The 16,007-nt window shown below is 42.0% G+C and overlaps 1 protein-coding gene across 3 annotated transcripts in view; it reads left to right on the top strand.

Annotated features, from left to right (window-relative positions):
- BEND7 (BEN domain containing 7) overlaps window positions 1-16,007 on the top strand; it is an 86,188-nt gene that overhangs the window by 23,368 nt on the left and 46,813 nt on the right. For all 3 annotated transcript variants that reach the window (XM_010859938.1, XM_010859937.1, XM_010859940.1), the window contains exons 2-4: window positions 6,592-6,891; window positions 9,941-10,063; window positions 13,618-13,883. In XM_010859938.1, coding sequence (XP_010858240.1) covers window positions 6,592-6,891; window positions 9,941-10,063; window positions 13,618-13,883 — 689 coding nt within the window. The remainder of the gene's footprint in view (window positions 1-6,591; window positions 6,892-9,940; window positions 10,064-13,617; window positions 13,884-16,007) is intronic.

Genomic DNA, 16,007 nt, shown 5'->3' with positions numbered 1-16,007 from the left:
ATTGCCTTTCTTTGGGATTGGAATGAAAACTGGCCTTTTCCAGTCCTGTGGCCACTGCTGAGTTTTCCAAATTTGCTGGCATATTGAGTGCAGCACTTTCACAGCCTCTTTAAAAGAGTGCAAAACTGGACGTGACAGGAGGTCCCTGGCGGCTGTGGTTAGAACCCTGTGCTTTCGCTGCCGTGGCCCATGTTCAATCCCTGGTCGGGGAACTAAGATACCCCAAGTTGTGTGGTTCGGCCAAAAACAAACAAAAAGGCTGGACATGATACCACAGTAAGAGCCAAAGCATACTGGATGTAGTGGTGACTGTACCTCAGTACTCTCAGTGTCCGTCAGTCCTTCTGTAGACATGAGTTAGGGAGTGGCACCCTGGAGATGGACTGGATGGTGGTCAGGGCGCTCAAGGAGCTAGAGATGGCACAGTTGTGACCACGGTGACTGCTGCCTGCCGCGGGGACTCAGTCCAGGAGGAGCAGGTGAACTCACTTGGCCAGCCGAGACACACACATGAGCTCATAGCTTTTAATGTTGAAATGAGGGTACTGAGCTCTCTACGTGTTAGATTAACAGGAAACCTAGTATCTCTATATAAGGTGTCCTGCCACCCCCTGAGTTGTTTGTGAGCCCAAGGGGTTGTCTCAGCGCAAAGGGGCCAAGTACCACTGGTAGCAACAGTAGCTGCTGCTGCCAACAGTATTCCCACTTCATCACCATCAGCTTCCTGTATATTCCCAACTGCCTGCCGACTGTATAAATTTCCTTTGTCAGAACTAGCCTCAGGGTGGTGGTCCAGTGGCTAAAAATCCGTGCTCCTAATACAGGGGACCTGGGTTCGATCCCTTGTCGGGGGACTAGATCCCACATGCCACAACTAAAGATCCCACATGCTTCAGCTAAGACTCGACACAGCCAAATAAATAATAAAATAATAAATTTTTTTTTAAAAACTAGCTTCATTGTATTCTCACTCCCCTGCAACCTTCTAATTCTCTGACCGATGTTAGATAGCATCCTGTCAGTCACCCTAGCTAGAAACCTCGGATTTATCTTTCACTGATTCTCCTTCACGTCCTCACCCCCATCCCCACATCCAGTGAATCAGCAAGTCTATTTGGTGAACCTTCTTCAGAGTCTCCCTCTCCATTCCCATCCCCTATCCTGGCCCAGACTGTCATGGCCATTCACAAAGCCTTTAGCAATAACCTGGCTGGTTTCCTCTCCCCAAGCTACTTTCACCATAGTTTTGCCAGATTTGTTTTTCTAAGGGAAAGATCTGATTGTTTACCGTCCTTATGTTAAGGAGAGAGTGAATTTGAAATTACCCAGAGCAGGGACTTCCATGGTGGTCCAGTGGCTAAGACTCCATGCTCCCAATGCAGGGGGCCTGGGTTCAATCCCTGGTCAGGGAACTAGATCCCATATACCTCAACCTAGAGTTCACATGCCGTAACTAAAGATCCTGCCTGCCACTGCTAAGATTTGGTACAGCCAGATAAATAAATAAAAATATTGAAATAAATAACCCAGAGCAATAACCCAATATCTCCAGTGCAAAATTATTCTTCCTTAACCTGGCACCTTAATGGGATGACCTCACTGTATGTGTTGACTTCATCACCTGCCACTTTTCTTTATGAACCTTAAACTCCCGGCACACAGACTGCTGTTGAGGAAGAAGAGGGGGAAGTGGTACAGCTGTGCCATCCACCCAGACAGTGAGCTTTTGCCTGCAAGAGTGATGCTCAGGGGCCACCCTCCCCAGCCCCAAGGGAATGGGAGGTGAATAACTTTCACACAGGGGACTTCAGGGAGGCAGGGTCCTCAGAGAAGGTCCACCTTTTAGCTCTAGCAAGAAATCAGAGGTGTCTACAGATAGCAGGGTAGTCTGCTAGCTGGAGTTCTGGGGGCACATACTTAAAAGAGGTGCAGGTCAGCAGGCTGGGGAAAATCAGGACCATTTTTCAGAATAACCAACCCGTACAAAAGGATGTGAGTAAAAGATGTTGAAAGATTTGGAAGGGGAGTACCTTTAAATTTGAACAGGATGATCTTTCTATCTCTGGGGCCCAGGAGATGCTTGATAAGTTACTGAATAAGAGGGGAAGTGGTACAGCTGTGCCATCCACCCAGACAGTGAGCTTTTGCCTGCAAGAGTGATGCTCAGGGGCCACCCTCCCCAGCCCCAAGGGAATGGGATCTGAGTAACTTGATTCCTCTTATTCCAAACTTTACTCATCTTATTCAGTAACTTATTCTTCTTACTGTATTTCTGGTACTTTTTCACTCCATCCTATTAATATTGGGTTGGCCAAAAGGTTCATTCGGATTTTTCTCTGTATATGGTTTGTTTATAAACCTTAGTATCACATTTAATTCTTTTTTTTCTTTTTTAAATTAATTAATTTATTTTTTAATATAAATTTATTTATTTTAATTGGAGGCTAATTACTTTACAATATTGTATTGGTTTTGCCATAGATCAACATGAATCCACCATGGGTATACACGTGTTCCCAATCCTGAACCCCCCTCCCACCTCCCTCCCCATACCATCCCTCTGGGTCATCCCAGTTCACCAGCCCCAAGCATCCTGTATCATTTAATTCTACTAGACCTCATTCTGGTTGTGATACAACATTTCTTTCATTTACATAAAGAAGGTATATGAAATGACTGTTACAGCTCAACACTAGTTAATTTTCGATGCAAAGATATGGTGACTATTTTGAGGCTTTGTGAAAAGAAGGCATATAGAAATGGATATATAATGTTAAGGCACATCATCTCACTCTATCTTTGAGCATTACTGCCTTTTTTCTTTCATTACACCAAACAATGAATAATCGTGTTCTGTGTAATATGTTTTTCTCTCCTGACCAAGTCATCCTGTATGATGACTTCTGTGTTTCAAGACTCTCTATTCTGTATTATGCAAATTATTTACGTAAAGGAAAGTAATCTATGTAAAGGAAAGGGAGTCTTGAAATTTAGCAAAGGGTAAAATCCAACCTGTAATCTTTTTTCAGTCTTGTCCAAGGAGTCCAGTTACTAAACATACAAACCATTTTTCATTTAAGATTGTTTTACTAATGCAGCCACACACCATGGATCCATATTTGTAAGATTCCTGTTCATTTTCTCTAAAAAGATCCAGCCCTTTGTGGTTAAACATGAAAAAAGGTATGGTTAGGTTTGGAAAGTGAACAGGTTTCCTTATGGAATTGTTGCTTCTTTTTGTTGTTGTTGTTGTTTGTTTTTGTTTTTTGCCCATATTGCACAGCTTGTGGGATCTTAGTTCCCCAACCAGGAATTGAAACATTCTTGGCAGTGAAAGTGCGGAGTCCTAACCACTGGGCAACCAGGGAATTCCCTGGAATCATGCTTCTTTAGAGCTTCTTTTTCTTGGCATTTATACATGGGGAAGACATCAACTTATTAGAACTGGAAAGACAAAGAGGTCAACTAATGCTTCAGATCTCAACATCTTAATTTATCCCTTTTTTTTTTTTTTTTGAGTCAGAGAACTTGGCTTCACTTGTAGCAATCAGAATAAGCCCACTCTTTCTGAGGAGGACATACGTGACTTTTAGAGCTGTTTGGTGCCCTGTGAACATCTTGGTAATGGGAAAAACCTACATCCCTCCTTGACTGCTCCCCTGGGTTATGCCAGGCATGGTCTGGTTCAGAATTCCCTTTTATAGTTCAGGAAGCTGAAGCCTGAGAATAGCAGGTGGCTCGTCTCGTATCAGGTAGCAAGTCAGTACAGTTGGGAAGTGAGTCCAGGTCTGGGAGCCCCGGCCCCAGCCTGTCCCTGACCCACCCCCTAGCATCCGTGGCCCAAGCCTGCAAGCTTCACCCTCTCCATCCCAGTGTGTGCAGGCTGCTCAGCTTTCTCTGTCGTCGCCACTTCTAGTCTTTAGGTCTCCCTCCTGATCCTCTGCTGCATCCCTCCTGAATGTGTGAGGACTCAATTCCCCTCTCTCTGCAGAGTGCATCATCCCCACCCCACCCCTGCCCCGTGTGTGTGTGAGAGAGAGAGACAGAGACAGAGCTCAAAAGAGAGAGATACGGTTCTAGGGCCTCCCGCCCAGGTAGTGTGGTCAGGGCTGCTCCTGACTTCTCTGGCTAAAGGAAGGACAGCTCATCCCACTGCCCTCTGGGGACACCCAGCCTGTCACCTCTAAGAGGCTGCCCTGCAACCAGCCCGTTTCCAGCCTTTTCCACGTCTCTCAGCTTTCCTTGACTCCAGCAATTCTTACACTTAGCTGTTTTCTGTCCTTTCAGCTGTCCCACAGTTGGATAGACTGTGAGCTCTCTTCTCAGAAAGTCAGCCAGCTCTGCTACCTGCCTTCACAGCCCCCTGTTTTTCTTCCTCCTCAGTCCCAGGTCCTAATCTGTTGTCATGGTTTGCCTCTTGTTTTGATTTTGTAAGAAATGTTTCTAAGTGTCAGCCCACAGCCAGGATCTCCCTCTTCCACAATCCTGGTTGTCCTCTTGAAAGTATCAAGTGTGCAGAATTCACACTGTATTTTCAGTCTTGTAAGTTTCAGAGCTGTAGGTTCTGGGACTGTGAAACTAAGCTCATGACAAAGCAACTTTGATCTTAGAAAGTTCCAGGATCCTCATACCTTTTTTCCCTCCTTCTGAAGACAGCACTTTATCATAGGATTCAGTCACTGGAGCATAAGTGGAACCTTTGAAAAGAGAGTGGCCCTTTGGCTGTGATGCGTCAGAGTTCATGTGGGGAGTAAGCTGGCACTGATCCAGGCCCCAGGCAGCGTGCCCGCCTCTGCCTGGCTTGGCTGGTGTGGTTCTTGCCAGGGCCCTGGGGGGGAGGGGAGTGGCAGCCACTAGCCAGTGTCAACCGAGATCAGCACGCTGCAGCCTGGATGCGTGTGTGACGTCCCTGGTCCAGAATAAAAGCCCTGCAGGAAAGAAGCTCCTTCCTGCCCAAGCTGTGCTTTTAGTCACGCCGGGAAAGGGCGGGTTTGGATGCTGAAAGTAACAGCAGCCACACTGGCTTATAGATTTATCTCTCAGAATTCCTCTGGGACCTCTTCCAGACACACCCTGTTCCCCAGACATCCTGAGAAAGTTGTAAATGCTGGCTCCGCATTTCTTCAATTGTGCTCGGTCATTCGTTCTCATAAAAATCTGGAACATGATTTATTGTTTCTGTATTGTCATTTTCACAGGTGTTTGAAATGGAAAGAGTTTTATGACAAAGTAAAATATTTCTCCTCTCAAGCATATGCCAACACAGAGCAGTATTGTAAATTTGGAAATCTGTATTAATTCTGCATTTGTTCATGTTAGATATTAAAGACAATTAATACTTTTGTTACCATTTTAAAAATTTAAGATACTAACTTCACAGCATAAAAATAGAAAAGTTTCCTTACATTCAGTTTTGTTACTGTTGTTGTTAAGTTTGCTGAGTCGTGTCCGACTCTTTGTGACCCCGCAGACTTTTTCAAGCAAGAATAATGGAGTGGGTTGCCATTTCCTTCTCCACTACATTCAGTAACGTATTTGTGTATTAATAAGCTAAATATCTAACTAGACAATGCAGAATACCTACATTCATTGTGCAGTTACCAGTCTGATAGAGAAATCTGGCTAATATGATGCTGAGGGTATTACAACATGATTATATTAAATGTACTCAGGACTTCCCTGGTGGTCCGGTAGTTAAGATTCTGAGTTCCCAATGTAGGGTGCGTGGGTTTGATCCCTGGTTAGGAACTAAGATCCCACATGCAGCACAGATGCGGCCAAAAATTAAAAATAAATAAATAAATGTGCTAGATTTATTTGTAGGAGCTGTTTTTTGTAATAGATGCTTTCTGCGGGGCTTTTCCTTTCTTCATAGTTGAAATTTCAAGCATTTAGTAGAGTGACTGTATGAGTGTGTACTGTGGCATTAGACTTTTATTTTAAAACCCAGATTAGAGAAAAAAAAGAAAAGACTACTTCCCTTAACCTTTGTAAAGTTACTGGCTGATGACAATTTAAAAAGATAGTATGTTTGCAGTGGGCTTCCTTTGTGGCTCAGCACTGCAGAACCTAGCTGCCAGTGCAGGAGATAAGGGTTCAGTCCTTGTTTTGGGACGATCCCCTGGAGATGGGAATGGGAGCCCAGTCCAGTATTCTTGCCTGGAGAATTCCATGGACAGAGGAGCCTGGTGGGCTACAGTCCATGAGGTCACAAAGAGTTGGACACGACTGAGAGGCTGAGCAAGCATGCACACGTGTGTGAAATAGCCCTTAATAGATCTAGATCTAATAGATCCTTTAATGATATTGTTTATAGAAAATATTTTATATCTGTATAATTTCAGAGTCATCTTTAAGTAATATTTATTAAGTAATATTTATTCGGTGCAATACAGATACTTTGGTTCAAAAAAAAAAAAAATCCTCTGAGGAAAGAAGATTCTGAAAAGAGAAGCTTGCATCTGGGGTCAGTAATCCTCCCCCGATTCCAAAGAAGGAAGGGGGGGTGTCTTGTTTTTTTTTTTTTTCTGGTAGTGGATTATTTTTTCTTTCACTAATTTACAGTGCTATCTCTGGCCCTGTTTCCATTAGGAGATGAAAGCATGGAAATTAAAAAACAAATTACAGGAATGAGAAGATTACTGAATGACAGCGCTGGGAGGATATATCAGCGTGTGGGCAAGGAGGGGGAGAAACTTAAAGAGGAACCCCAGGATTTGGATGTGATTTGGCCTCAGCGTTTGAACTCTGCAGAGGCCCCCCCAAGCCTCCACCCATCTTCCCGGGGCACGTGGAACGAGCTGCCACCCCAGAGCGGGCAGTTCTCAGGGCAGTATGGCACCCGCTCCAGAACCTTTCAGAGCCAGCCCCACACTGCTGGGAGCTCCAATGGTATGGCCCTCATCAGACGCTCACAGTCGTCCCAATATGTTTTCTGTCTATAAACATTCAGTATGTTCTTTGAATTCTATAGAGTAAACCCTCCTTTAATCATGTACCTTAATTGAGTTATTTTAAAAGACAGGGAAGACATAAAGGAAAAAGAGTATAAAAAAATCTAGACTTGAGATGCAGGAAAAACTGGGGGTTCTCTATTAGAAGGGATAGTTTCTTGATAGACACTTTAGCTCTTTAAGAAGTCAAAGCCATCACTGTCTGAGATACGGATATTATTGTCACACACAACTGAACATTAGGGCAGAAAGAGCTCCACTGTGGCATTAAAAGAATCTTCCTGGTCACATGGTGTATTCTTAACACATCCCCTTGCTAAGTCCTGGGCTTTCTTCATTATAGGACGAGTCACTTAAAGGGAGGACTGATGACCCCGCCAGTCAAGTGACACCTTGACTTTAACCTCCCATTCAAGCTCCTGAACCAGATGATCCATATTTTATAACTTGCTTCATTCAGGTTGAAAATTATTCCTTTAAAGTAAAATTTCCTTACTTTAAATTCCTAATGGGTTTTTTAAAATTAATTGGAGTATAGTTGATTTATAGTGTTGTGTTAGTTTCAGGTGTACAGCAAAATGAATCAGCGATACACCTAAATATATCCACGCTTTCTTAGATTCTTTTCCCATGTAGGGCACCATAGAATATTGAGTACAGTTCCCTGTGCTATCCAGTAGGTCCTTATTAGTTATCTATTTTAAATTCCTAATTGTTAGGAGAAAAAAAACTCAAATGGCAAATTTTTTTTTCCCAAAACATAAGGAAAAACTTGATTTCTCCATTCATGTTAATTTTCCCTCCAGTGACACTGTTATTCGTGTTATAAATTACATACAGATGTGCAGATCTGTCGTTTTAACAAAGGGAATGAGAAGAAAGGAAGAACACATTTCTAGTTTCTTTAAAAAGTTAAGGGTTTTCCCCCCTGTTCATTATCCTTCAAGGAAAAGACAATTATTGTGATTTTATTTTTTTTTTTTAAACACAGTTTGTGATAACCAGTTCAAAGGTATAAAAAGCCATCACTAGCCACTGCTGAAGAGACGGGGAGGGACCCCAAGAGATGTATGGGTGTCTTCTGTCTCTCTTAATATTACATAAGCCAATATCAGATTCTCATGCTGGCTTGCTTCCACGTTAGAAAGAGATGGCTCTTTAAAGAGTCCTCCATAAAAATAAAAAGGTAGTTCTCTTTAAAATTAGAAAATGATTTATAACAAGATGAAAAGGATTGGTTTTGTCCTCTAAAATGATACAGACTTGAAATAGTGACTAGGAATATTCACAAAGTCCTCCTAACTCTACTGCCATGGGAGAAATGACTAGAGAAATAAAATGGCCTCAGATATCTATGAAGCTAATAAGCGCCCCCATCAGGAAGTATTGGGTGAATAGTGTTCTATTTTCCAGGCCCCAACAAGGATGGTGGATTTACTTTGAAAAATATTAGTAATGGTCAGAGTTACGAACCTAAATTCCCCCATATTTATTTTAAAATACTTCTGTGTTAATGGCGTATTGTTGATCGGAATACATTTGGTATCTCATTGGAGTTTTAATTTAATCATTTGTAGTTTTAAAGTTGTAACATCTCATTTTGCTGCAACTCTGAATGTAAATAATTGTGCTGCTCCACACATTAAGTATTCCATGGTTTTGCTGTGGTGAAACTTTCAATAATTAATATTCGCAAAGAATGCATATTGCAGGTTTCGCTGTGGTGAAACTTTCAATAATTAATATTCGCAAAGAATGCATATTGCAGGATGTAAATTACACTTAATATATAGTAAAGAATATAGGTGGACCAAAACTATAGAACTTCCCTCTTCCACCTATGAAAAAACCCAAGTGAGAGCCATCTCTTACCCTGATTGCCTTTAAGGGAACTTGGATACTGAGGCCAGGGGTACTGTACTGAAAGCATGCTTTTCCAAATGTCCCATTTTATTCCGGCAATAGCAGGAAGGTATTTGTTTACATGTAAGGAAAACAGAGTAGGACAATTATATGGCATATTCAACAGTGAAAAGGGCTTCCCTGGTAGCTCAGTTGGTAAAGAATCCGCCTGCAATGCGGGATACCCTGGTTTGATTCCTGGGTTGGGAAAATCCACTGGAAAAGGGATAGGCTACCCACTTCAGGATTCTTGGGCTTCCCTTGTGGCTCAGCTGGTAAAGAATCCGCCTGCAATGCAGGAGACCTGGGTTCGATTCCTGGGTTAGGAAGAACCCCTGGAGAAGGGAAAGGCTACCCACTCCAGTATTCTGGCCTGGAGAATTCCATGGACTGTATAGTTCCTGGGGTTGCAAAGAGTTGGACACAACTGAACGACTTTCACTTTCAAACAGTGAAAACGAGACTAAAATGAAACTGAAGAATGGGGAATGGACGATGTAGAAGGGCACTCTTTTATGAAGCTGGAGAAGAGCCAACACACCAGCAGCCTCTGACCCCTTAAGTTCACATGGACCCTCCCAGACCCTGCTGCCCCCGCCACCCAGACGTACCACACCCAGCACAAAAGCAATGTGTTGACAGTTCTTAATTTTTAGAATCACGTGGTTAATGCTAAAACTATCTTTTAAATAGTTAGATACATTTAACTCTTAGTATGAACTCTCAGGACATGTGCAGCTACCCAGTTTGTTTGGTTTTAGATAAAGGCTGTTCACAGAGCTAGTTTTTTGGGCAAAATAGCACGAGTGTGTTCTTAGTCAATGTTTTCTCTATCATTATCTGAGATGAACTGGGGTGACAGTGGTGGGGGGGGCGGGCGCTGTGACAGCAAACTGTGTGTGTCCATTCACAGAGGCTCCGCCACCCTGTGACAAGACACACGCCTGACAGTAGAGAAACCTGAACAGTTAGCTAAAGTCAGACCCCAGCATTCAGGCTGTGAAAATCACCGGGTGCCTTTTTTATTTTCCTCTTTATATTCTTGCTGTTGCTTGGCGGCCATCATTCTCTCTTTTCGTGCTCAGGAGAACTTCCAGTGGTGAATTCATCAGCTGGATCCAACTGCTGCACTTGTAACTGCCAGTCGACGTTGCAGGCCATCCTCCAAGAGCTCAAGACCATGCGGAAACTGATGCAGATTCAGGCAGGTACGCAGATCCAGCCTCAGAGGGAGGATCTTCAGTGGGGATGTTCATTATGCTTTGGTTACGCTGTGTCTCCCAGCAAGGTTTCCTTTTTATATATATAAAGGAAATTATATATATATAATTTATTTTAAAAAATTTTATGGAAGTATAGTTGATGGTGTACTTCTTCAAGCATCCATTTTTCTCTGCTTTTTCCAGAACCCACCTTCCTGTTAGCCAGTCTCACAAATGCTTTCTGGCTGATACTGCTCACTCCTTCTGTACATGTGCTTCGGGTGCTTCACAAATGTCAGCTAATTAAACTTTGAAACAATTATACCCGAAGGTGGGCAGAGCCCTTCGGCTCATCTCCCTAATGTAAATTGACAAGGAGGTTCGTGATGGGGAAAGAGGTGAGAATGGCTCATCTTCCCTCCTGAGGGGCTCGGTTTAGGGGGCTCTGTGCATCTTACAACCCTCGCTTCTGCACAAGCCCACCCTGCCTCCAACACTGGGCTCCCTGTGACAGGTGAGGAGCTAAGCAGCTCTGTACATGCAGAGGAGCCCTTAGGAAGCCTGGGCTCTGCTGGTAAAGATTCCAGAGTATCAGCTGACAAGAAACGTTGGCCCTCAGGCTCTGCTTGTGGCTTTTCTCCCTAACATTCAGGTCAGAGAGGCTCTGAGACACCTCCGGTTTTGTCTTTTTATTTACACGATGCTTTTTTTGTTGTTGTTGTTCTCGCTCCTGTTAGACAAGTTGAGGAACAGAAGAGCAGTGAACTTGCATTTTAGGGTCAGAGTCCCAGTCTGAACCTCAGATTTCTCATCTGTAACTAGAGTATTAATATCTAACTCACAGGGTTGTTTTGAAAATAGAAGAGATAGTAAATGCAGCTGAACTTGGTAAAGCATGATCTGAGCCTCAGCTATTTTGTGAGTATTGTTACAAAGACCTGGAGCATTTCTTAGAAGTCTGGAAGTCTAGGTCCTTATTATAGTGGCTGTGATTTCTAGTCTCCAAAATTAGTAAAGAAAAAGCTTTTTTTGTCATAGGGGAGCCTCATGTGCTGCAGTCCATAGGGTCCCAAAGGGTCAGACACAACTTAGCGACTGAACAACAGCAACAGAAAATAATAAATCATTTCATTAAGCCTTCCACTTCATCAGGGAAAACTGCTCCTTAAGCTGGTAAATGGCCCAGTCATATATAACTAACTTCCCCCCTTTCCACTGTAAAGGTATTCAGACAGCTCAGAAATCGTCCTTGGTGCCGTTTAGTTAATTCTAGTAAAATTTTAATATTCAGTGATGTGGTTTGATACTTAAAAAACTTAATACTTAAACATATCAGTCACCCAAGATCACATGCAAGTGAAATGAGCGAAAGGCTTTCTGAGATGCAACATCTAATTTTATGCACTGGATTTAGTCTTATCCCAAGGGAAAAAATAAAAACATTTTGGTTGGGCCAGTAAGCATTTAACTCACCTTGTTCCACAAGGATAATCTGTGTTCTTATTAACCTAGCAGAGGCTAACATCTCCTAAATAAGGAGCTCAGAAAGAAAGGTTACTTCATTCTGTACAGATTTCTTTCCTCAGAGGAAGAATTTGTTAGCACTTAAAAAAATATGCGTATGAAATGGTAATGATTTATTTTGTTACTTAAGCTCCTTACTCCCCAAATGGCAAACTACAAATTGCAACCATTTAAATCCTTGACTGAAGCCTTCTGAGAATCTATTAAGTAAATGCCACTGTGTCTCCCTGTTTCCTTTTATGAACCTTTGCAGATTAGGGCAGTAAACGACCCCAGAGCTGTCAGGGATCCCAGAGGATAAACTGAATAAATTAGTCTCCTTTAATTTTCTTAAACTGAAGAATATGTGTTGAGTGAGTAGATTGACTTTAAGGTTTATTACCTATAAAATGTAGATTTACCTTCTACTTAGAAAGTTTCACCTTTACTTCAGGGAGAATGCAAGGAATAAGATCAAGCGATTAAGATCTGATTCGAAAGAACACAGCTTTGTCCAGACTTGCAGAAGGAGAAGAAAACCTCAGACCCTGTGTTCTTTAAACTCAAAACATTTTCACTTTTAATTTTGGAAAGTGAGACTTGGTGAGGCTGGAGTCCTAGATCATTGATAACGGCTTCAGTTATCTAACTTTGCAAATGGAGACCTAGCCTCAGCTGAAAATTCAAATCTAACAGAGAAAAGTCCCAGTCCGGCTTATATATTGGGGATCACTGGTGGAGCTTTTAAAAAATCCCGATACCCAGGCATCTCCCTGGGAAATTCCAGTCTGAATTAGTCTAGATTGAGGCTGAGGCACTGGCTTTCTTTTTTTTTTTTTAAGGTGAATCCAGTGAAACTAATGTGTAGCTGAGGTTGAGAACCAGTGAGCTAGACTGCTTACTGCATGCGTGATTAAAAAACTTTGCAGTGCTCATTTGCAGTGCAAATAGTGTTTCTAATAGTTATTATAAATTTCTGTCCAGCCTAGAGATGCAGATATCAAGTTCAGAGTACAAATATTACCCATTTACGACCTGATGAGAAATGATCCATATTATGTGCATGTCAAGAGTTTTAGGTTTTCATCTGGCTTATTTTTAGAGCTGTATTTCTGTGAAAAAGCAGCTGTGGTCATAGTTTTAAAAACCATATTAACACATGCAGATTTAAGTAATAATGCCATATTTCCCTACTAAACTTTAAATCAGAGTATTTTTAAATGGTTAGCAAACACTACGTCTTGAAGGGCACCTCTGAGAACTGTAATTACCATCCTTGATTCCCTTAAATATATATTCAACATCAGCACTCAGCTCTCGATCAGCGCTTCTCGTCTTTGGAATTCAGACCATTCCTGGACCTTACTGATTTGTTCTTCTTGTATTGAACTATATTTTTCCTATTTTTCAGCTACATAAAACCGGGTTATGGAGAAACAGCCTGGTCAGAACCCAGTAGCATAGTCTGTGGAGATGGCTGATGTGTGGATAGTATTGGTTTGTGAGGCAGGAGTAACTGGACCTGAAATTGACCAACAGACCTAGCCCACATGCTTACTGGTCATTCACAAGTGATGCTTTTGATCAGACTTGCCCAAATGAGCATCGTTACCCGACTTTTGTTGATTTTGGCACCTGTCGGTTGCTGGCTACCAATCAGTTTAATCTCAAGTGGAGTATTCCCGAGATTGGCTTTCCAAAAAACATAGATGTCTACACCTCAATATAAGTTCTGGGGTTCTTGGGTATACAAAAATGTCATGTGATGTGTAAAATCATGGTTCAATGTTTTCTTATAGCTCATCATCCTTTCCTCCTATCGATTACCCACCAGGTAATCAATTAGCCACCAGGATTTGGAGGAGAGTTTTCTCCTGGGTTTTTTCTGCCTGTAGATCTTTTGAAGCAGCATTTGGTCATGCTCAGGTCCAGTGTGAGGTTGATCTCAATGTGCCCCATCCTCCAGTGAACCCATTTCAGCCTCAGCTGATGGAGCAAGGGTACTCTCCTAGGTTAGACACATGTGCCTGTACCATGTTTTTGTTTGTTGTTCACAGTTGGAACCCAAAACAGACAACAACCCCCAATTTCCCTTATCTGCTCCCAGCGAACTGCCGTCTCACGCAAGAGAAATAAAAAGAAAAAAGTGCCCCCAAAGACTGTGGAACCTCTCACTGTGAAACAGAAGCCCAGTGCATTGGAAGCTGAGAAGAAGGCTGCAGGGGCCCCCGAGAATTCCAGTCTCCCTGTGGCCGAGCACGCCTCCCCTGGGGAGAGCCACATTCTAGGATTCGGCATCGTGCTTGAATCACCAGCCTCCGATGTAAGTGATGTTTTCTAGCTGCTCGTGCTAATATGTAACTTTCAGACACTGTGCCATATTTATACACTTTGCCCTTCACTAGTTCTGCCCAAGAAAACCAGAGAAGCTTGCAGAATACACGTGGGAAAGAGGAAAGGAGAACTCTTAATGCTCTCCTTGCCCAGAATTTTCTCTTCTGAAAATCTTAGGCCTTATTTACCTCAGCTTGTTTCCATTCTCTCCGAAAGGAGAGGGTGATGGAGTAAATATTCTGTTCACTAATTTCGTTAACATTTGTAATTTCGAAGCGGCCGTTTTCAATTTCCTCAGCATAGAGAGCTAAAAGAATGTAATTAAATCCTTTGTAGATGGACATAAATGAGCAGAACCCTACAGATAAGTCACACCTTTCTAGAAACACAAACTAATAATAAAAAAAAGAGCAGTGCTCACGCTAATTCTATTTTATAGATGCGAGGATGCAAGCCACACTGCTAATTGGGTTGCAGTGCCGTGCCATTGAGTCTGTAATGATAGGTTAACACTCTGCAAAGGTTTTTCTATTTTAATATCATAGCTCGAAGGTCGTCACAGCCCAAGATACTAAATGACATCTAAGACAACTGTCTGACTTACCATTTTAGAGTCACACGGCCAATAACGAACTTAGCGACATGTTCTGTCAGCCACAGCGAACTCGCCTTAGTGTCTGAGTACACTGATGCTGTGAACCCCAACTTGTTGGGAGAGTTCCTAAAATAAACCAGAACGAGTGGGCTATTATTACCAGATGGCATAGGATGAGAACCCTGCTGAGAACTCCCACAGGCCTATATAGGATGCAAGTGTGGTCCTACTCTTCAACTTTAAATAAGAAATACATTGCTATTTTAAAACAGCACTCCTTTCACATTGGAAAAAGACAAGCTGCTAGCTTGGGTCTTTAATAAAGGGAGGCAATGAAAATGATCGTCTCGTGACTTTATTAGACTAGAAAATCACTTGAACTTTTATCTCCTCCTTGATGAGAAGAGTTCATGTTTGTTTTTTATCCATGAACACACGCACGATTGTTAAGAAGTTCTTCCAGACTAAAAACTTAGCCTTAGAAAATCATTAATGGTGACAGCCTTCCACCCTGGACTAGCTGGTTCATTTTCTCCTATCCGGTTGTTATTGTAGCTTAGGCCCTAGGTTCAAAACCCATGTCAATCACACATTTGGAAGCAGAGGCAGGTGATACCCCATCACAAAGTACATTCAGCCTGAAGCAGCTTTCACAATACTTTTATATTTTTCTTGAATTATTTAGAGCCTTCTTTCCTGTAATAGGCATTAGTGTATCAGGAGCAATCACTGGAGTTGTGAAAATCATCTTCAAAATGAGTCAATCTCATTCTAATCACTGAACTTCCTCTTTTAAAAATTTTTAAGCTCTAAACATACTTCAGAGATAAATTGAGAAAGATCTGATAAAGGCTATATGTACATTAGTGAAATAGAACTTTCCTTTATCAATATCAGAATGCCAAAAAAATAATTTGCTTTTTATTCATGATGAGTTTTCCTAACAAGAACTATTAAATTTAATAAAGCACATTTAGAATTGTTCATGAAGACTTAAGGGCTGACTATCTTTGATAGAAGAATAACATGCTTCTTAAAAAAAAAGCAAAAACTGTATATAGATGTTATCTTTATGTTATCCAACTGCTTTGCCCTTTGATTCATCTGTTGAATGGAAACTAACTGCCCTTAGAGAACCATACAGTGAGTCCCATTACTGGAAACTGTCCTCAGAGAGTCTTGCTGGCATGGATGAGGCTGGCCCCTTAGGTGGTGGGTCCGTCAATGATAAAGGTGTCTAAATTTAGACACCCTTCTCGTCTTTTATTATTCCTTAGCCATGAACCTTTTACACTTTGGTGGAAGTCCAGAGGAGAAAATAGAAAATAGATAATAATCTTATAGGAATTCTTCTATAAAACTGATTGGAAAAAAAGTAATACAGCAGGATTATATGTAAGTAGATGGGCATTATGTGTCTGAAGACAGGCTCTGAAAATACCCAGTGTTGGGGAGATTAGGTCCAGAATTGTGGGAGTGGGCATGTGGGCCAGTGTGGCTGGGGCAGCCTCGTGGCTG

The sequence above is a fragment of the Bison bison genome, unplaced genomic scaffold (assembly GCF_000754665.1).
Source record: "Bison bison bison isolate TAMUID 2011002044 unplaced genomic scaffold, Bison_UMD1.0 scf7180017864461, whole genome shotgun sequence".
Lineage (NCBI taxonomy): Eukaryota > Metazoa > Chordata > Mammalia > Artiodactyla > Bovidae > Bison > Bison bison.
Note: the sequence above shows the minus strand (reverse complement) of the source record. Positions and strands in the feature narration are given on the sequence as shown.